General features: G+C 31.5%; 1 protein-coding gene across 12 annotated transcripts in view; it reads right to left on the bottom strand.

Moving 5' to 3' along the window:
- The window catches only part of LOC143230988 (uncharacterized), a 72,598-nt gene extending 48,791 nt beyond the window's left edge, over positions 1-23,807 (bottom strand). For 2 of the 12 annotated variants that reach the window (XR_013016738.1, XM_076465388.1), the window contains exons 1-5: positions 23,246-23,806; positions 20,877-21,008; positions 17,700-17,794; positions 13,130-13,304; positions 2,219-2,866 (exon numbers count right to left, since the gene is read on the bottom strand). Coding sequence is in view for 9 of the 12 variants with exons in the window: in XM_076465388.1 (XP_076321503.1) it covers positions 2,220-2,866; positions 13,130-13,304; positions 17,700-17,794; positions 20,877-21,008; positions 23,246-23,345 (1,149 nt within the window). In the remaining 3 variants the exon portion in view is untranslated. Of the gene's footprint in view, positions 1-87; positions 1,426-2,033; positions 2,867-13,129; positions 13,305-17,699; positions 17,795-20,876; positions 21,009-21,459; positions 21,538-21,728; positions 21,826-22,065; positions 22,174-23,245 lie in introns of those variants that run through there. The other 10 variants (XR_013016736.1, XR_013016737.1, XM_076465385.1 and 7 more) reach the window with 10 other exon arrangements.

Below are 23,807 nucleotides of genomic sequence, written 5' to 3'. Positions count from 1 at the left end.
GAAATAGAAATTTAGAATTGTGTAGCCTAATACCCGAGTTAGCTAAAAATATAGATGTTGAAACTATTTACAAAAGTACATAAAGCAAAAAATACTTTATTCAATTTCTTCCTCGACATATCACTTTTAGCAACATACTGAGCATTAGAGTTTTTTCTAATAAACTATTAAAGCATACAAATTTCTATAGCTTTATATAAATATAAAAATATGCTGAAAATTTTGGTATTCAAATAGCTCGCCCCCTTCCCCTCAACAAAATCCTGACAGCACATCTGTATTCTTCCTACCTTCTTACAAATTTCCTACTTGAGTTATTTTTAAAGTAAAATAGTTACTTTAGATCAATTTACTTGGACTGTACAAATTTTATACAGAATTAGGCTTAAATATGATTGCTCTGTTGCTATAGCATCAAGAGGATAATTAATAGTAGGACTAACTCTTAACTATTAAAAAGTTAATGCCTGGTAAGACAGCAAAATGGAACAACAAAATACTCAACTTCACTGTGTCATAAATATATTGTATACATACATGTATTAAACAAGTTTGTTCAGAAGATTAAAAATATGGCTTGATCTCTCAATAATCATAGTTAAAAATATTATTATTACCTACTTCTTATAAATAATCTAATTAATTTCAAGTTTTTTCAGAATACACTACATTTACTAGTTATTTTGTACCAGTTCATTAGGTTTGTGATGCTAGACTTGAACTGCATTTGTTTGTCCTTTGCATACAATGTTGATTAGTGATCCTCCATGATGATGAGAAAGCCCACTTGTAGAGAAAATTATATATTTAAAAACCGCTGGTATGGGCTGAATATTGCTTCAAACCAGTTACCCTGCCTATGGTCAGTTTCAAAATTAAAGATGAATGCATACCATGTCAATTGCACACTGACAAAAATGCCATAAACACAACTGTATTTAGAGAAAGGAGAGTCCATGTTTTTTAACTCATCTGTAACCACAACCAAATTTATCTAATATCTTGTCAACTTTCAAGATTTTATCTCAAGGTGCACAATTTGTTCTATAAACCTACCTCACTTCTATCATGTAGTAACTTAATCCTGCTAATATAGTAGAATTAACTGCAAATCTTTTTATGACCGAAAAATTTCAAATGCAAATAATTGGAAAATACATCCGATAATGCCAGGATTGAAGTTGCAGCTTGTGACGTTATGGTTAATACAAACATTCTCCTCCAAAGTTCTTGGCCACACACATAAAAAATGTGACTTGTAACATTTGCAATTACCTTAAGCATTTTGCAGTCAAAACCTGAAATCTATAAAGGTATCATACCTGTATAAAATTCTTATGGTTATTTCCTCTGATGTTTTATCCACATTATTCTCTCCCGTATCACTAATCCGGTGTCTCCTTAGAAATGAACAATGTGAACTTTCTGTAACAAATGCTATAATTATAAGGGATATCTCCCTAATATGAATCAAATATTTCAGATTGTTATTACTGGAGAATTCTTTAATACAATAAACAATCTGAAATCTGATTTTCATTATGATAAATTATATCATTTTACATTAGAAGAAATTAATGAATTCTTTATCACAGATCAAAAACTTCACTCAGTTTATCCAAATATTTATATATAATTAAATGTAAATTCATGAGAAAGAGAGAGAAAAGAGCAAAAGCAGCCACATTACAAACACCCAACACCAAGATACAATGGAAGGTGGTAAAGATGGAGAATGTTGTTGGCTAGAGCATCTAAATCTGTTTAATTCTATTTTTCTGAATTGTGAAGCTGATTTTGTGGTTAAACTGAATAATGTTGTATTCCTCAATGTAATGTGGGTCTTACTTCCACCAGTACCTCTAAAAACTAGGGCAAATTACATAATGACCCACTTTAAGATTTAGGCCCTGGTGTTGGATGTTTGTATTGTTACTGCAGTTTTTCTTCTCTCTTTCATGAATTTACATTTAATTATATTTTATCTGAGGTTTGGATATACTGCACAAGATTTGCATTATCCTTCCTTTTGATGTGTTGTTTTTTTTAGTTTTTTTTAATATATATACATACACATATAAACATACAGATATTTCTTTAAATATTTTGTATAGAAAAATCTTTGCCAAACACTACAAAAATATATTTCTTCTCAGTATGTTTAAGGCTTTCTCTAACAACTTATTCATTTACAAAATTTCACAACTCCACAGTTTACCTCAGCTGTGAGTATTCTCATGTCTTTTTAAAGAACATGAATATGTGTATTTCCTGTCACAAAAACTACAACTGTACGGTTTCTCCCTCGTATGTACTCTTTCATGTTTCTTTAGGTCACTACTTGTTCCAAATTCTTTTCCACATATCATGCATCTGTATGGTTTCTCTCCAGTATGTACTTTCTCATGAATCTTTAAGCCACTATTAGATCCAAATTTCTTGCCACACACAACACAACTGTATGGTTTCTCTCCTGTGTGTATTCGCTGATGTATTTTTAGGTAACTGTTGGTGCCAAATTCTTTCTCACATACCTCACAACTGTATGGTTTCTCCCCAGTATGTATCCTCTGGTGTATTATTAGGTGGCAATTTGTTACAAATGTTTTGTTACACACTACACAATTGTATGGTTTCATCCTACTGTGTACTTTCTCATGCTTTTGTAATATACTTTTCCTGTCAAAATCTTTACCACACTCAATACAATTGAAAATTTTATCCACACTCTTCAGAACATTTTGTTTTAAATCTTTCTCTGATGACGATGTTTTGTCACACAGATCACTACTGCTTAGTTTGTGAAGTTTGCCACTTTTTATCTTTATCTTCTTTCCAAAATGTTCATTCATGTAGTTCTTTGGACCTACAATGAAAAGACAGATGCAACATATATGATAATTAAGAGAAAACAAAAATTAAATTTCTAAGTACTTTTCTATTTTTCACCATACTAATGTATAAAAATACTGATACTAATTTCAAAATATGTATGTACATAAATGATAAAACAGGAAATATATGCATATGTCAATTAGTGAAGAGCTTGGAATATATGTCGTCTTTTTCAATGTATTAATATATGGATTCAGGGGTGTAGCCAAGGGGGTTAAAACAACCCCCCATGGACCCAAACTTTTTAGACAAGTTCAGCTGCCACCTGCAGCACTTGCATCAAGCACTCAAACTACCCCCCCCCCCCCCCCCAATTTCTGGTTATTACCCTGTGTGTATTAATTCAGAATCCTCCTGACAGACTGCAAAACAAAAATTTAATAAGAGTGGCATACCTTTATAAATAAACACAGAAAACAACAGTTCATTTTAAATCATCATAACATGCACCAAAACAATTCAATATGCTAATAGTGAATTTAAAAAAAAAAGTTATTTTCTATATAGAAGTAATTTGAAAATGAATTTATCTTCAGAAGATTAAGCTTATAACATTTCTTTTAAAATTTTATCTGATTTTCAGATGTTTGTAAAAGTAGCACACAAATATTTACAGTTCAATGTTATACTTTTTACAGTCAAAACAAATATAAGAACACCATATATGAAACAAACAAAATTAAAATGTGGGGCAAGAAGTGTAAAAAATAGAAATATTACATATAAAACTTTGTTTAGAAAATAAGTGTAAAACAATCCAATAAAATTAAAAAGGGTCTTAAAACGTTATAACCGAAATAAGGTAATGACACTGTTACATTTAAAAAACATAACTTAAAACATAATGATGCATAAGTGTAATATATGGTTAACTTTAATTTGGGTGCAAAAGAAAATGACATAATAAAACTGTAGCTACTGCAAATCGTTGCAAAGACAAGCTTTTCCCTCTGGATCCTGTGCAAACAAGGTAGCCAATTAGCTATAATCAGGCATGCCAATGACATTTATGAAAAAAAGAGGAAAAGGTATATAGCCTGGCGCCACAGTGCGGCACAGCCGCGCCTGACTAGGAGGGTCCGGGGGCATAACTGAGAACTGATCATAAAAAGAAGCTAACTGCATCAGAAATGCAGTAACTTAAAACTGTTTCTTTCTATTGATTATAAATACTCCAATAGTAAATTTCATTAATATTTATTCACATTTTTTAATGACAACATGTTCTAGCATGACAGTTTCACTATATGGCATATAACTTATTAAAGCAAAAAGGACAAATGTTAAGTTTTCATTTTAGTTTACAGATATCTAACTTACAAAGTTAGGACCTCAGAAACATAGAAAATATAGAGATGGAAAGAAATTCTAAAATAGGCAATTAGGAGCAAAGATGTCTCACAAGATAAATAAAGTAGAAAACTGGAAATTCATTTAAATATCCTTTTAAGGCACAGAAATTAAAACTTGTATTATTAACCATGTGTTAATGCCAAGTTTACTGACATACATTGATAACAGATTAGTTTAAATAACTTTTGGATGTAACTGTGTAAAATAGTCATGGCATACGCACTTTGACCTACCCTGTATCAAGAAGGTTAAACAGTGTGTTTAATGTGGTAGTGACAACTTTACCTTTTTTAAAATTTGTGAAAAACTTATGTCAACCATATTTTAATAGTCGATGAATTAAAATAAGCTGCACAGCATATGTAATACATAAATACTTACTAGAAGCCAAGGAAATCTAAAAATTATATTTAATCCATGATGACATGAAAACCCACTTGTAGAGAAAAATATATGTGTAAAAACGGCTGGTATGGGTAGAGAAAAAAACTACGTAGAGGAGCGAGCAATGTTTCAACCTTCTTTGGTCATTGTCAGGCTCACATTAACTCTATACATCCCAACATTAACTTCAGATGTGAATAAGAAGAAAGCAATCAAATATCATTTCTTAACCTCAAAATTACAAGAACCAATACAATTTAAAACAGAAATCAACCTAAAAATCACCCATACTGGACTATACATTCCTTGGGACTCATCACATAACACAAAGCAAAAACTCAACATACTAAGAAACCAAATAAACACAGCCATAAAACTATGCTCACCAGATAAAATTAATGATGAATTAGACAAAATAAACCAATACTTCATCAACATCAATAAGTTTCCTCCACAACCTGTAGAAAACATTATATGCACACACCTAAGCAAAAAGCAAAATTAACTAACAAAAGTAAATATACCCCACGATTTAAAAAATCATGAAACCATATACTGCTGCATACCATATATTCCTGACATCAGCAGAAAAATAACCAACATTTGGCAAAAATTAGTAACAAAATATGACATTCTAGTTAATACCAAATTTATTCAAAAACCAGGCACAAAACTAAGGTCTATACTATGTAAAACCTACACTGACAAACACCACACCAACATTATTTATAAAATACAATGTGATAACTGCCATGACTTCTATATTGGAGAAACAAGCAGAAAAATGGAAACCAGATTCAAAGAACACAAAAAGTCACCTTCACACGTTTTTGAACACTGCAAATCAAATAACTACAACATAACCATACAAAACACCCAAATACTAAATAAAGAAAAACATAAACAAATGCAAAATTAAAGAAGCCTTACTTACACAACAACTCAAGCCCAAAATAAACCAGTACAAAGGAACACCTTTATACCTAAATTAATAAATATAATCCAACACCTAAGCATGCCATCTACATTCCTACACTCAATTACACAACCGCCTTCAAACATGTGGTCAGCTATTGGTCAGTTACCTCTTTCTTTCTTTGTGAACCTGACGATGACCAAAGAGGGTCGAAACATTGTTTGCTCCTCTACATAGTTTTCTTCACCCATAGCTGCCATTTTTACATACATAAAAATTATATTTATTATCTGAAAATAACCATTAAGGAAACAAAAACTGAATGAAAGACAACATCAGGTAATGCTTCCCTTCCTTCTTTATTTTGTTTATTAAATTCCTGATGACCCCTACTTTGTAGATGGTGATAATTAACTCTTCTAACTAATTAAGAACTTGAGTTTTTAAATATAAGGCTAAAAGTCTGTAAGAAAAAAAAAAAAGAGGTTATGAGCAATATTTCAGGATTTTTTCTTTTATCTTCATTTTTGGGACAAAAATCCTGAAACAAAACAGTTCATTTACACCATCACTGATTTCAGTTGTCAACAAGAATTTTATCTAGTATTTTAAATATGTTCTCCCTAAATCGTTTTTGGACACTTCACTAATGTGTCGATTTCCATCACTTTAATTACTTTTACAAACATTCACTTTCAAACTGTCAAAGGTCAGTTTTCACCACTTTAAAACAAAGTGTGTGTGTGTGATTATGTAATAACTAGTTTATAAATCCATCATAATATGGTAAAAAACATTTGTAACATATATTTTTTCTATTAACGTAACAAAGTGTGAACATTTTTACAAAACAGAAATGCATGCTTTCTGACACAACAATTTCATTATTGAAAATATAAAGAACTGTAAAAAGACATTTCCAGTGATACAATTTTATTTCTAACCACTATATTTGTGATTGTGAAACATAAAATAAAACAAAAATTTCATTTCAAACATTCATTAAGAACTTTTGTGGGGTTTGAATGATTGTATACTTTTCAATACTTCATTCTGTAAGTTTCTTTTGTTTCTTCTACTTCACACCTTCTTCCATAACTGTTTGCAACAAAACACTGTCCGTCTTCTGTCTATTCCCAACTCTTATTTTTTTTATTTTTCTTAACATCTTCTGTCTATTCCCAACTCTTATTTTTTTTATTTTTCTTAAGATGTGTTTATCATATAATCTCCTTGTTCTGGCTATATTTTCTGCACTTTGGTAATGACAAAATCTTTATCGTCTTCTTGGTTATGATGTCATCTTTGTTATCGGCTGTTTCATCTTCTCTTTCTGCTGCCTCCATCTTAAAATGTCAATTTCAGTTTAAATCATTAACTTAAAAACAATACACAACCTTGCTCTAAATATATTTTATTCCTATAATTGGATACATTTTGCTAGCATTCCATTGTTGCACAACAATACATAACATTTATAAAAAAATAAAAAAAGCCCTAAATTACAATTCATACAGATTTTTTTCTTACTTGTGCTTCAGACTTCATAATTTTTGCTTAGCTTTCTTGGCTTTGTCATGCCATCCATCATCTTTTTCTTTCACTTGGTAACTGACATTTTCTTCCTTGAACTGTTTCATTATTTCCATATATATTAGGTATTTCTGTTTATAATTGGTAAGTTATGTTTAATATGATAGCATAATTAAGAAATTGCAAAATAAACCTTTTTAACCAACTCAGAAACTAAATTAACAAATCAATAATTTTGTTCAGCTTCTTTGTCTAGACTTTTAATTTTACAAGTTTACTCCATGTGCATATACTAAAAACCATACACTAGTCCTAACAAAAAAATGCTGATTTCCCTTTGTCTCCAAAGATACAAGAAAAAACAATAGCTCATGACCAATTACTGACAGTTTAACACACAGACTGCTTAATAAGCAAGTTAAAGATCCATTCCAGTTGACTGTAAACTGTATAGTACACAGCTTGGGCTAAATCAACAATGACAATATAATAGGTCACCAATGAATATGCAAGATCAATCAAATAGTAATCTCTTATTTCATTTACTGTTGCATGACTGAGGTTTCTACAGAGAAATGTAATCAAGTCAATTTGTAGCATATGCTGTGTATATCTATTCAATACCCTCCTCAAAACCCTAATGTGTTTGATATTGATGATTAATTTAAAGTTAGTAACTGCATTAGAAGTTTAGAACACTAAAATTATACCTTTTCACATGCAAACCATAATTTATCTGTGCTATGTGCCCATATGGCACAATTTTTGTATGTGAACTGTTAAAGTTATCATTCTCCCAAACTGAAAATGTATTGAGTTTGACCTCAACCAACATCTGGCAGCATCTGGAGTAGTACATCAGGTCCAAGTAGGAAGAAGGCCCTCTACCTTTCACCTCAAGAATGGGTATCAGCAGGGAAAAGAATTGTCCATAGCAAGAATCCACCCCCAATGCACACTCTTCCAACACAAACAACACCATAACCACCAGGAACCAACATTTGGTAGGCAGCAGGACAGTAAAGAGCCTACCTAGGTAGGAATTCATCACCAGTCCATAACCTGGTAACACTGATTTATGGGATTTTATGTGTCTCATCCAGTTACAGCCAACAACAGATCCACCAGGAACTAAAATCCAGTGGACAGTAGGAAAAGGGACAATTATATAGGGTTGCTTCTCCAGTATACAACCTCAACATTGAAAATTTATCAACCAATTTGGAATAAATACTTGTGTGGCTGTCTGGTTCCAACCAACATCAGATCCACCAAGAACCACTGAATGGTAAGAAGGAGGTTGCCTCAGTCAGAGAGGCAAACTGCAATATATAGGTATGGAAGAAGTCCACATCCAACATCTGGCAGTATCTGAAACTAAAAATAAACTCCTTGATAGGATGGGCATCGTATCATCTACACAAGCAAAAAGCCACATAGAAGACACACGTTGTAAAAGTCTGGCCTTTCAGGTAAGAGACCAAACAAAAGCTATGCATGAAGATGGAGTGTGGTAATGGATGGATGATGTAGAAGTGTTGGACAGAAAAGAGGAGGAAAGCAACACAGCAGTGGAAACCACATTCCAGCCAGAAAATACAGAGTTACCAACACAGCACAACAAGGAGTGGTCTGAAATATGACAACAATATGTTGGAGAAGTTGAATAGGAGAATATGCATATAGGCACCAACCTGTCCAACCAGGACAGAGAGCATCTACTGTCCCTGCCAAAGTATGAGGAACAGAAGACAAAAATCAGGAAAACTGCATAGTGAGATGAAAAGTAAAAGTGGCCAAATCTGGAACAATTCACATAGCACACACAGAAAGGAGATATAAAAATCACTCCTTAGGCATAATATTGTCAAGATGGGATAATTTATCCATGAAAAAAGTCAGAGCACCTGGAATATGAGATGTCAACAGAATCATTTAATGGCTGTGGGCACCCTTGCCTAGAAAGTTATTAAACTATTATAGAACTGTTGATGTGTAAGCTGGCTTGTAAGAGCCACAGAAAGTGAAGTAAAGCATGACAAACCACAATGTGTTCCAAGAGAATGGTATGAAGAGAGGACTCAGAAAATGTTTACTGCCTCAAAACATCTTGATTTTCAAGGTATGTCCCCCAACTGCAAAGAGAAGCATCCATAAAAGGTGACATTCCATACAAGGAGGGGAAAGAAGAAAATCCAAGGTAGTATTACTTGAATCCGGTAACCAGGCAACAATGGTCAGGGAGGACAAAGAAATGTGAGCATGGCATCTAAGGAATCCCAAACAAGGTTCCAGTAATCTATTAAAACCTACTGAAGATGATGCATGTGGGTGTGACCAAATGGAATGAGGGCTTCAATGCCTACATCCCCAAAAAGGAGAGAATCTCTTGTGCCACAGGAAAAAGAGGATGAGATCTTTCATGTGAAACAATTTATAGTTTTCAACAAAAGTGGAAAAGGTTGGGCCTAACTGATGAAATAGGTTAAACACAATGAAATGAATCAATTATTGTATGTGTATGTAAAAAGACTTCTCCACCTTTGTGAGCCAACTCACTACAGCAAATTCCTGGAGAATAAGACTTGTGTTTGTAGGGCAGAGTCTTCTTGTGAGGAGGCAAGAAGTCAGTTGCCAATATAATGATGGAAATGAAAGGCAAAACACTCAGACTACTCTACAAAACATAGGTAGCAGAAACAAATCCAAATGGAAATACCATAACTGAAACCCACACCCATGCAGAACAAAGCAAACAAACTGTCAGGATGCAGGTGAGAATGGAATATGAAAGTATGCATTCAACACATTGCCTGTCTTCATCCACAAACCTGAATTGAAAGTCCCAAAGAAGAGCAAAATACAACCTCATGTTGAACTGTGGAAGGCCTAAGAATCAGTTAAAATATGAAAAATCAAAGACTGGGTACAAGTATCTATTGGGGAAAAACAAACAGACAAAAATAAAAAGTGGAACAAGAAGGATATAAGGATCTCCTCATTTAATAGTACCCTTGCTAAGGAAAACTTAACCACCCCAAAGGAAAAAAACTGGATCCTTAGGAGAAGGGAACGAAACTGAATGATGTGATGTGAGAGTTGAAAGGAATGAGAGGATTAGACACTCTTGAGATGAGTCTTTAAACCTATGGATCCATAACAAATAACCTCCAAACATAGCCAAAATAAAAGAACCTGTCTCCCACTGGGTCTTACTGGAGAACATAGATACCTAACAGGATACTGATAACAACTTTCCAAAGCTCAAGCACCAAGAAGTTTAGTCAATACCAATGGAAATAAGAAAACTGTGGTTGGGAAAAAGTCACTGAAGTATTGGGACTGAATCTTCACAAAAAGATAAGTGTTTCCAGTTTTTGCAAGTCCAAATAAGGGAAGTTGGAACAGTGTTAAGCCAAACAGAAATGTGCACATTATATGGGTATCATCTTATACTGATCCCTGATGTAGATCCCTCCTAAATATCTCACATAAATCCCAATATCTGGGGAAGGTAGAAAAACATGAAATCCTGACTTAATGGCACATCTTCAAAAAGGGCAGGGAAATAAAAAAGGAGACAGAGAAAGCACATAAGATACCTTATTGATCAATTTTACAATCAGTGAAGAAGGCCTGTGTAAGTTCCCAAAATGACACAACTGATAAAAATATCCAGGAGGAGGAAGTTAAAAAAAAAAAAAAGGCTGACCAAATTCACCACTAAACAGTTAAGACAAGACAATCCATGCACCAGAGCCATCATTTCATGAACAATTAATTGTGGTTTTTACCCTCTGTACATTGTTGAAACATTTGCTGCAGCAGTAACAGTAGTTATAGTCAAGATCACCCAAAACAGTGAGTGTATAATTCTTGGAAGAGAAGAGACAGCAAACAAATTCATAACTCTCCAAGAGAACTGACAAAATATTGAATACTGAACTTGACTGACTTAGAAAAGATGTTGAAAACTGCAAAACCAAAGTAAAAAAACTGTTACATAAGTTAACCAGTACAATAAGACTGCCAACTGAGAAGTGGTTAATAGCTACAAGATTAGAGAGGGCATGAGTTACAATGAGGGTAATGTTGCACTCCTGTTGGCAGTAGGTTGCTGTAAAATCATTTGGATTTAAATATGTAGCTGATGTTTGTTTATATACATAGGGATAAATAGAATTAACAAGTCTAGTGGTAATTAAACATGTGTGTCAATAGAGGTTAGTAAAAGTTGAGAAAAGTTTAATGTGAGATAAAACATCTTAAAGTATTTATGGCTCAAGGTTGTACAGAACCCTGTTAAAGGTATGGTATTGCAGTTGAGTTGCACACTGCAGTTATTGTAATACCCCAATTTATTTTCAGAAGTTTGGTCAAACTTGTGCAGACTATGTACTTGTTCTTACAGCTCAGTTTCATACTACATTTGTAGTATTGTTAGAAATTTGAGAAGAGAAAAAAAAGATTAGATATTAAAACCTACTTTCTTACTTATGCACTGTCATCATCACACTATTCCTGGATTGTAGAAGCTTTACTTCTTATCACATTTACACTACTGGATGAGATTTAAGAAGTGTCCAAAGGTTTTGGTTTGTTTTGAATTTCATTCAAAGCTACACAAGGATTACCTGCACAAGCCATTCCTAAATAAGTAATGAAAGACTATAGTGAAGGCAATGGCAGTTATTCATCACCACCCCCTGCCAATTCTTGGGCTACTCTTTTACCAATGACCAATTATAATGCCCCCATGGCTGAAAGCACAGGCACATTAGGTGGGATGAGGATTTGAACCTGCAACCCTAAGATTGGGGGTCAACTGCCCTAACCTCCTGACCTTACCTGGCCCATCCAAAAGTTAACAAGTACGGTATAGCCAACAAAATCCTTTGAGCATCATGTTCTTTTTGGTATGGTGAAAATGTTCCTGCATACGAGAAAAAGCATAGTGGAGAAAAGCATGCTGCATTTGTAATAGTTATTATAATAACCTCTTGGTCAAGTAAGGATGTTTGCTTCTGAAGAGTTCAATTAACCTAAACATATGTAAATTTAATAATGAATGGAATGCAGTGGTCCCCAATGTTTGTTTGTTTTTTCATTTAATACCTTGTTAGCTTTTGGAGCACAATGTAGAGACTTCAAGCAAGTGTTATTTATTTTACATAATTTCAAACATTTTTGTCCTTGCTTTATTTGTAAAATTATTTACACATATTGAAAGATGCCCATTACATTTTGACAAATCCAATGTTACTTCAAGCATGATTCTCTCATCACTGCACAGTCCTGGCAGGATACCACTCAAAGCTACTATGAAATTGTAATGAAACAAAGTAAATATCTGATGACCTTTCCATAAAATTGAGTAGTAAATATTATTTGTTATATACAATGAAGAAATGTTGGTCAAATTTATAATTCATAGCAAATTGGAACGTTTGTAAAATACTAGACTTTTATGCAAATTAAGCAAATTCTATACCTTGATAAAATATTTTCTGTAAAGCAGCAGTTGAGATGAACAAAATTCATATTCATTTTTGCATTTTGACTGAAGAAATACGTTTCACAATTCAAAAATTAAAATTGTTCTCCTTTTTAACCTTGTTTAATGCTAGTCTTATATGTACTTTATATTTAACTGTTTTATCACATATTAATATTTATACATGATCTCACAAACACACACACACTGCAAATTTAACAACCTAAGATCTCCGTTACTTTATAGCTTGCTTCCTTATGTACAGTTCAATGATTTTTTCTTTTCTGGGGCAGTGTTCTTTACAACTATTGTTTTAATCATTACACATATGCACCATCTGAAGTTTATGGTTACTTTTAACAAGATCCAATTAGGATTTTCTAACAAATCATTAAACAGGTCAAATATATGAATGTATGTACCATAGTGTTAATTCTGTATCAAACAGCTGATATTCTCTGAATTTATGTTACAAAGATTTAATTCTATAAGACAAAAACTAATCTTAACCAGTACCAAAAAACAAAACTTTGCTGAGGAGTATTCATACTTACCAGATGTACCTTCGAACCTATAGTCTGGTTGTAGCTCTTTTTGAGATTCATCTTCTTCCTTCACACTCATAACCTCATATTTTAAATTATCCAGATGTATTTCACCATTAACACTGTCACTGAATTCAGAAATAATCCCATCATGTTCTAAATCACTAGACTGCTCAGTTGTGTTCTGAAATACAAAGAGCATATTAAGGTTGGTAATGATCAGCTAGTTTTGGGATGAAATGCAAGACACAGTAAGCTACAGATAGCATTCCAGTGTTTAATTAGTATTCATTAAGTTTCCTCCAAGAATATCTTGGCAGAAAGGTACTTTAAAGAAATGCACAAAAACCATAGAATAAAATGTGATAATGCAGATTTTTGAAATAGATAAATTTCTATTTGCCCAAGAAATATCTTCATTCCACTACATAATTATGAACAGAATAAATTAAAGCCACTTATATGCTATTAAAGGAAGAAAAACATGAGTGCAAGACAAAAAGATAAAAAAAACTTACTTCATAATTTTTACATACAAGACATTAATAATGTAACATAAATATGGATTATTACTGTTTTAGTTAAAACTATACCTACCTTAAAGACTAGAAATATACATAATATTGCAGTACTCCTTACTGATACAAATTTTAATTAAAGTTTTAACACCCATATCAGCTGTCTTTAGAATACAACTAGTGAGTTTGATTTTAATTCTACTGATGAAACTCCTATACAAATAATTTACAGTGAGTTAACCTCCTGTAATGCTTGATATATCTGGTTGTTAATTACTTATTACTCTTAAAACAACTCATGAGTATTCTAACAAGTATCTTTAAAAGTGTTATTTGTACCAGAAATACAATTCATTAATATTCAACATGAAACAGCATATATTAAAGTTATGTACTTAAAGAATTAAAAACAATTCCACTTGCCTGTTTGTATACTAAAGATAAAAGGTAGACATTACATAATGGAACAGAACTACAAGGATAAATCTGTTGATAACAAACATTATGTTGTATTATGTGACACAGTTAAATAGCTGAAACTCTTTCATACACAGCAAACTAGTACACACTGTTTGTGTTTTCTTACAGCAAAGCCACATTGGGCTATCTGCTCGGCCCACTGAGGGGAATTGAACCCGATTGTAGCATTGTAAATCTGTAGACATACCGCTGTACTAGCAGGGGGCCACTGTTTGTTAATGTGAGAAACATAAAACATTACGAGAAGTTCTTATCAAGTTGAGTGTTTCGTATTCTTCCAGTACCTTTGATAGTGAAATAATAATATGTACCATATCATAACCTCAAAGCTTCTGAGGTTAAATCTTTGAGCACATCTACAAAACTTGATTCACAACCAAGCTGTTTTGTTGAATTCTATTAAATTTATATTCCTCTTATTTCTATTAATTTATGTACAGGGTAGTCTCTAATGTTACTTGTTAACACGATTTTGCTATTTGGTCCAAGTAATAATTATTCGTTAAATGTAACAAAATAAACTACTTTTAACTTTTTATGAGTAAATAATAACTATTTTTTATGAGTCTAAGTTTTTTAGAAAGCATACCAAAACATGCAGATAAAAGGCTAGATAATTTATTTTAACTGGAACATTAGGTCTACTCTTAGTTTTATTGTTTGTTGGTATTAAAAAAAATCTCAATTCACACTACCTTTAATCATGTTTAAATTTTTATTCCTTCTATACCTTCCAAATTCACCATTTTTCATTCTCTATTTAACCTTGAGACTAACCTGAAACAACATTCTAAACCTTGAGAATATTTTGAGAATGTGACCAAAACAGAAAAATAGACAAAGATCTAGCTGAACTAATCTTTACTGTAATTGCTAAATATTACAAACAAACTCTAGGCAACATTATGGACTGCCAAAATAAATTCTGCATTTTGAAGAATAAAACTGCTGTATTGGTTTTGCTTGAATAATTTGTTGGTCTAAAGACAAAAAACAACAAATTGCATTGGACATCTTCAGACTGTTAATACAGATATTGTCAGTCATGATTAGATTCAGTTCAAGTAAAATTGTAAAGATTTATTACAAAAACAATACTGTCTAAATGATACCTCTAAAATATATAAACATCTTTCTGTATCAAGCACAGCACAAAAGTATTTAATCCAAAACAGCATTTCCCAAAGTGCGGTCTGCAACTCAGTACTAGTCCTTGAGAAAAAAATATTCTGGCCTGTGGAAAACTAAAAAAATTAATTTTAACCCTTACACTACCAACCACCATTTTTAAACTTTCTCCAAGCCCTTGTTGTATATTAAAGAAAAATGTAATTAAACCAGTTGATATAAATATATTCTAATAAAATAAATATTTTCAAATGCATTATAATTTAAATTTTCATTTCATCTAACTTGAATTTCGCAGTATTCAAACTAAGCTAATATAGCAGAAAGGAAATGTGAAAGTATGTAATTAAATCTGCTTGTTCTGTTAATGGAAACTGACAGGCATATGCAACCCAAGTGTTACGTCTGGTAGCACTAGGTGGCAGCAGACAAGTTGCTGGTGGCCAATCCTAGAAGCGTCAGTTTGTTCTGAGAAGATAGAGAATTGTTCAACTTAGTTTGTATTAACTAAGTTGTTCATTTTTAAATAAACCCCTCTCTAATGTGGATAGATGGCTGAAGAAAAATGCATCACACATTAAAACCTCAAGTGATGTATAAATGCAGCCTAGTTCTAGTAAAACTGAAGTGGCCACTTGGATACCAGACATCCAAAATACTCGAGCAAGCCAATAGATGTTTTCACGAATATGAAAAATGAAATAGTATTTCAAAAAAAAAAAAAAAGGCACTTTTACCATGTGATCTTTGAATGAAGACTTGGTTATGACCTCACATGAAATTTCAGAACAAATAGTTGAGACAGGTTACCACCATACTATTAATGAAATGTCAGTACTTCCTGCAGTAAAAATAATTGCATTTAGTGTTTATAATAAAACAAGAAAATCAGATGAATTTACTGTCCCTATCTAATAATACAGTGAGGCATAGAAATGTGAACATGGTGAAATATGCTGAAGAAACTCTCATATATTGAGTTTTCTGTAATCAGTTTTTCCATTACAAGTGAATGAAAGCACAGATATAGTAGATAATGTCAATTTAATGTGCTTTGTAAGATATGATTATGAGGGCACAATTCATGAAGATCTATTGTTTTGTAAACCACTTCCAACAAAAATAACAGCTTATGAAATTTTTAATTTAATCAATATTTTATAATTTTTTTATGAAAATGGAGAAAATGTGCTGGATTGAATACCAATGGTGCTCACTCAATAGTATTTTCCTATACAGACGTTTCCCAGAATGTCAGAGCAGTGGCACCAGACTCTGAATGGATGCAATGTAACATTCACAGAAAGGTATCAGATGTGAAGAAAATGTCCTTACTTTTGAATTCAACTATGCAAGAATGAGTTAAACTCATAAACTATATAAAAACTAGATCGTTGAATTCTAGAATCTTTACTACTTTGTGCAAAGAAATAGGAAGTGAACACGAGCATCTCCTATTACACCATCAAGTTTGGTGGTTATCAAAAGAAAATGTCTTACAAAATGAAGAATAGAGTTATCTTGTGCTTCATGATGACAAGAAATTCACCTGAAGTAAAAATGTATTCTCAAAACAGGTGGTATGGGTATTAAAACTTTAATTAAAATAAAGTACAGAACAATGTTTCAACCACTTGCAAAGAATGCAATATTTAAATTTAGAGACAGGTTTCATAATTTGCTTTGGTTAACTAAGGTAGCCTATTTTTGTAACATTTTTGGTTTCTTAAATGCATTAAATCTAAATTCATACAGTACTAACATAAATATTTTTAAAATCCATGAAAATATAGAAGCAGCTATAAAAAATAATTAACTTGCGAGTACATCAAGTTGAGAAGAGAAATTACAAGTCTTTATCTACTTTAACAGAATTACAAAACCAAAATGAGGAAGGTAATCTTCCAAATGACATTTCCTCATTAATCAAAATCTTGTTAATTAACTTTTGGATTAGCTGTTATACTGACTATCCAAATTTATCAAAAAATCAGCAAGGTTTCTTATGCCCTTTGTTATGACTTATAAATGAAAATGAGGCTTCTCAGCACTTGTTTTCTAAAAAACAAGTACAGAAACAAATGTTGAGCCAGATTTGAGGATCAAACTGACTTCTTTTCCTCCTGATTTGAAGTTGTTGTGTGATGGAAAACAGCATCACACTTCTCATTAAGTTATTTATTCAAAGAGCATTAATAAATATACAGTCAATGTAAAAATTAAATAACAATGAAATATAATTTATTTCTTTTTACACAGCAGTACTATAAAACACCTATATATCTTGTAATTGATGACGTATTGATAGAACTACTGCCTCCAGCTTAATGTTAAGACTTAGCCATGTCTTAGTGAGTTATCTAATTAGGTATTTGAGGAGCCTCATGAAAAATTACAAAAATAAATCGTTCCTAAGTTCAAAATGTTTGGGAAATGCTGAACTAAAACATCACCTCAACTTCACTACAGCTCTCTTCTTGCTCCATTTTTATTTCATCAACCTCAAGAATGGGAGGTGTAGGTCCCTCTTCTAGGAAGTTCACTGTCACTTTTTCAAGAGATACAAGTTATATATTTTAGTTTGTAGCACCATGACATCACAATACAAACCATCATGTTAAGCAGTTACAAGGTTACACAGCTACCACTATCTTTAGTGTTTTAGCAAAATGAAACTACATTTCTTCAAGCTATTAAGAGCTCGAATTTTATTAATAAAAACTTTTGACAGAAGCTAAATATGAGTATATACAGTGTCAACCATATTATATTTGCTATAATCCAATGCTGAAGAGGCCTTTCACTCAATATCAGGACTCTTCAAGCTGGCTCTAAAATGACAGACAGTATTGATTGAGACAATATATTAATGAAACTGCTTCAAAACTAGTGTTATGGTGTGAACTGGAGTAAGCTGATAAAGAGTTATTATTATTAATTTTATTAGTGCCATAGTATATCGGAAACTTGGCAAGCTTTTAGTACACATTACATGTCTGTTGCACACAAAAAATCAAATTTGTCTGTAAAATTATGAAGCCTTTACTGAGCTATAGTTTGTTAAACAAACTATCAAATTGCATCATGTGCTAACAGTAAGAGCTTAAGGTAAACAAATTAACATGTTACATCAAACGATGAAATCTTACACACATTCCTGTAAGAGGGATTGTAATGTTTTTTTTCATTCAACTTTTTTTAAATAAGTTTCCAATTTTTACATCTCTGTTACTTTCTTAATAACTATATATTATTAAATAAAAAATATATGTAAAAACAAAAAAATCAGCACATACTTCAGTCTTAGACCTTTTGCACTCTGGTGCATAGATTTATCACTATACTGGTTGTTTAAGAAATAATTATAGTAGCTTTCAAGTATGGGTTTGAGAACACAAAACTTATATTATGTCCTAGAATATAATATCCAAAAACTACTATAATTTATGTGTCTTTGTAACTAAGTTTTAAATAGATTTAAAAATTATCTTAATGTTCAGAGGAATACAGATGGATGGGAAATATAACATCAATTGAACAAATATAAAAAGATGGTGACATACACACTTGATTTTCCCTTTACTACTTCTATTTAAAGTACAAAACACATAAACGAACCTTTATTAAAGACATAGTATGTAGTAAACTACTTAATAAAATGTATTTTCATAATCTTTGATGGTCACTTTCATAACTCCACTGTTATACTGTGTTTTTATTCTTCTTCTAATAAATATTGAAGATAACATGATAATCTTAAAAGGAGTATTTTATTTAATTACATTATTGCATTTTCACAGTTTACTATCCTCCTGCATGAAAGCCACATAGAACAAGTTACTTATTTAAGGTATCAAATTTATCAGCAAAGACTCCATTGTGTAATTGGTAAAGACTGAACTGTAGCATATCAAGTACTGTATCAAAGGTTTGATTATCTTGATTTTGTATTTGATACATAAAACTTTTGTAAAATCTTTGTTAAAATTAATTGATTACTCACTGACACAGACTTCAACCACCTTTAGACAGTTAATACTGTTTGTTCATTCCTTGCATTGTACAGGAATGTCCTGTATGTTTCCTGTTCTCTGAATATATACAATTTCAGACCACTTTGACTTGGTCTTAACCTAATATACTTATTGAAAGAATGCTACCAACTTTTTAATATCAATAGTTATTCACAGGACTGGCAAAGTTACACCAAAAACATTAAGGTACTCCTGATTAAGAGAAATTGCTATAGGGTGAAATATTTTACAGACAGTAATAAAGATACTTTCTTATGACCAATATAAGGGTAGCTTGTGTGCCAAGTGTGTGTTTGTGTATATTATTATGATTTTGACAGCTTTTGATTCTGAGATTGAGATATGCTGAGAAAAATAGACTTTCTACTGAGGTATTGTTAGCTTTAAGGCAGATTTCCAGAAGCACCATCTTCATTTTCAACTGTATACTTTTAGTCTTGAAAGATTAACTTGACCTTTTCAGTATTCTATTTAGCTTGTTTTACTCCCACTTGTAATCACTTCTAGTTTCCAGCTTAACTGAAAACTTGAACTGTTAGAGAGGAGTTTTTTGGTTTTTAAATAGTAGTATAACAGTTTTGTTTTGTAGTTTATAAACACCTTGTTTTAAATTAGTAAATTAATTTGTGTTATACAGTAAGCAAGAGACAGTTTCATTACTTAATTTGTTTTTTGTTTAAAGTTTAACTTTAAGTATTGGCATTTAATTTTTTTTACTTAAATTTCTTGGTTCACAGCTTAACTGTAAACCTGAACTGTTGAGGGAAATGTAAAAAAGTTCATTCTTCAAAAAAAACCTAAACTAAAGTTATATTAAACAATTAAGTACAGACAAGTGTATCAAATATACATTGTGGCTCGTACACATTTTTGTGTACGATCTCTTTCCTTGTGACAAACTCAGTCAAAGTAAGGGAGAAATAAACACATACTTCATAGCAAAATATTATCTGTAGTTCATACTGGACCTATCTATTTACTGAAAATACATCAGCATGTTTCAGAATATCACAGCTAGATTTAGATAACCTTTTTTAACCAAGCATTTGCCTTCCAGGGTCTTCACAGTCCCCAAATACTTTGTAAACATTGCTGCTCACAGATGGAAGCAAGTACATATTTATTGTTCTCAGTAGCTTCAGTGTTCAGCTAGTTTGTGTTAAATTGTTAAACATAGTTTAGGTAATAAAAAAGTTGTAATATTCACTGTTCATTTACCAATTAATAAACAAAAATATTTTAAGGGTTAGTGTTTTGTTGTTTTTTTTCCAAAATAATAGATTATTACTTGTTGTTATTTAAATATTTTTAAATTAATTTTTTATTATGGAGTCTGTTCAGAATTTGAAAGAGTAACCATGAGAAACTTTAACAGAAAATTGATGCAGGGTTAATAATATTGTCACCATTATCTACAAAATTTTTAAATTAATTTTCAAGCTGTTGTTTTCATTGTGTCAAGAGAATATTACAACTTTGCCCTGTATGAAGCAAATTTCTAGTAATGATAGAAGAGTTGTTATACTAGTAGTAATGAAGACAGTATTAAATACAATGAAAGGAAAGATTTCCATTCTGATCAATATTTGTTCTTACTGCAAGGTGACATTTTTATTACTTCATTTTTCAACAACTTCACATCCAGTACAGCACTCTGCTTGTCATCAGATGATGGTTCAACTTTGATCTTCAGTACTTCCATGATCTTATTAATGTGTTGAAATATGCCTAAAAAAGAAAAGGTGAGAAATCAAACCATGCACTCCACTAAATTAACCGAGTTAAACTAAAACTACTGAAACAGTGGTTAATTTAAAAGGCTCAAAGTTATCTTTACTATAACATTAAAACTGTAACAATTTTTTTTTATTAACATGCCAATATTTTAAAATAATTAACATATGGGCAACATGGCATCCTTCTGTCCAACACTATTCCTGCACACCCACTCTTGAGAGGAGGTACATTGTAAGATCTATTAATACCAACATCAGTTCATTTTATAAGCTCATCACTCCATTTCACAACCATTTCATGTGGAACCTAATCAGCTTTTTTCAAATCTTAAAATTATGTCCTCCTAGCCTATTATATTCAGTATCTAGCACAGATAACTTAGTGCCCTATATCATCTTTATACAAAGGTAATCTTGCAAACTTCATTAAGATCACCTCTTACCCTTCTTTTCTTATTAAAAACTGAGGTAAGAGGTCTTAATCTAGTTCTGTAAGGTAACTCTTCCATTCCCATTTTCATCATAATAGCCCCCTCTGAATTATTTTTAAGTTCAATTTACTTTCTTAAAAAAAAAAAGAAAAAAAAGAGGAAGGCCAAACTGAGCACAGTCTTACAAGTAGGAACTAATTAGTAATTTGTATAAAAAACAAAGAATCATTTCTAAAAAAAATTCTAAATTTTTATTGACTTTGCTACCAGCAACAACATACTAGTTGTTTTGGTGTCTTGAGTGATTTATCCACACTATACCAAAAACGTTTCTTCAGTCTTGTTATACACTGGGTTTCCATCTAAATCATAAGCCAAATAATAAGTTACTTATAAATGAATGTCAACTATCAAACATAAGTAGACTTATCAATCAATCCCAGTCTTTCTGTGGTACTTCAACAACATTAGTACTGCTAGAAATACCCATTTGTTAACTGCACTAACTATGTCCCTGTCAATATCATCAACATAAGAAAAATCAAACACCAAGCCCATATATATCCAAAACACTATACTGAAAACAGAGGTTTAATGAACTTTATTAAGAACTTTTACCTTTCTTTCTTCCAACCATTTTAGCTATACTCCAACTATACTCCAATTAACTAGTTACTGCCTTTCACTTGTCAATGCCATTTTCTTAACTAATCTTTTGTGAAAAACCTTTAAAAAACCATTTTAAGAATAAGTGCACCAAATTAAAACCCTTTCCATCACTCAGATTATTACATCTAAACATCAAATCTACTGCTCATTTCACACATGTTCATGCAGAGTTTAGGCATATGTTGATCACAAAATAAAGGTTTATCACTGAATATTGAGACCTATAACTTAAAATTACTAAACAAAAAAAGTTACAAATCAAACCACCACTACACTAAACACTCTTTCTTGTATTTTGTGTAAAAATGCTAAATAACATAAAATTCCTAACTTGTTAAGTTTTAGGTAATAAATTCCCAACCGTACACAACTACACAATAAACTTTGCCATCAAACTTATTATGTAACATAAGAAAAGTGTACGAAATCTGCTTTGCAAGTCCATGTATAACACTTTAAAGAGTTTGCTGTCTGTTTCAAGACTAAGCAGCAAATTAGAAGTGGAAATTAAACATAAAAATACTATAATTTATAAAATACTACAACTTGTATAGTTTATTAAATTTATAAATGGTCAATATTAAAGGCTGTAAAGTCTAATGTTATCTGATTAACCTTCGGTTCTGCTTTAAAAAGTATCGATTTAAATGTTAATTTCGATCAAAACACGTTAATATCGTTAAAATTATCTTTCTAAATGTTCTTCGTTTCATAGTGACTAACAATAATATCAAACAAAAATAAAACAACTCTTATATATTAAGAATATTTAATGATACAATCACCTCACATTATCTAATGTGGAATATCTATCAACTGAATTTAATGGATTTCTTTAATAAATCAAGTGAAACATACATTTATTTTATACGTTTGTATCGTACTACAACTTTGAGAGTGTAGGCATATATATCGCAGTTTCTGAGAATGTTTCCCCATTCAGAAATAAACTATTTACTTTTACACTTTTTAAAGCGGTTTTAGAGATAAAACATTTGCTTTAATCAAAATAGCACTCACTACCAGTTCAAATAGTTTGTCAAACCATTCTTAGTGCGATCGGGAAATTTTTATTATTATTGCGTGTTTCAGTGTATAAGCGGATATTAAATTATAATATCATACTTACATGCGTATAATAGTATGAACTTTTTCAACGAGGTAATAGTATTCTTCAGGTGAAATTTTTGTTCGACTGTTGCATCACATGTTTTATTTGACATAATCATCGTTTGTTGCTGTCGAATCACCAGGAAAAAAAATCGAATAGAAATAAACTATATTGTATATAAATAGATGCCTCATATGCTCTATTTTTCATTCCAAGGCAAATAAAGCATGTATTTTTTTTTGTAAAATGCCCATTTAAAGAGCTGCAATGTTTATATCCTGATATGTGCTGTTAATGATCAGTTAGAATTTTATCAGGCAAAACTTTTTTCGATTTTTGGGAGCTTTTGGGGCTGAGTCGTACTCGTAAGATTGACTATCATATATTACAATACATTCACAATAACAGATTTATTCGTAGTAACTTTCCTATGATTTATGTACAAGGCATTCTTTAAAAAACATATTCACAAATTACAGGTGATTATAATTTCCACTGTTGTTTATTGTTAAATAATACAGTTAATTAGTATAAGTATTCACTCACGCGCTTATGTACAATTGCAAATCCACATAACTGA

The sequence above is a fragment of the Tachypleus tridentatus genome, chromosome 10 (genome assembly GCF_004210375.1).
Source record: "Tachypleus tridentatus isolate NWPU-2018 chromosome 10, ASM421037v1, whole genome shotgun sequence".
NCBI classification, from domain to species: domain Eukaryota; kingdom Metazoa; phylum Arthropoda; class Merostomata; order Xiphosura; family Limulidae; genus Tachypleus; species Tachypleus tridentatus.
Note: the sequence above shows the minus strand (reverse complement) of the source record. Positions and strands in the feature narration are given on the sequence as shown.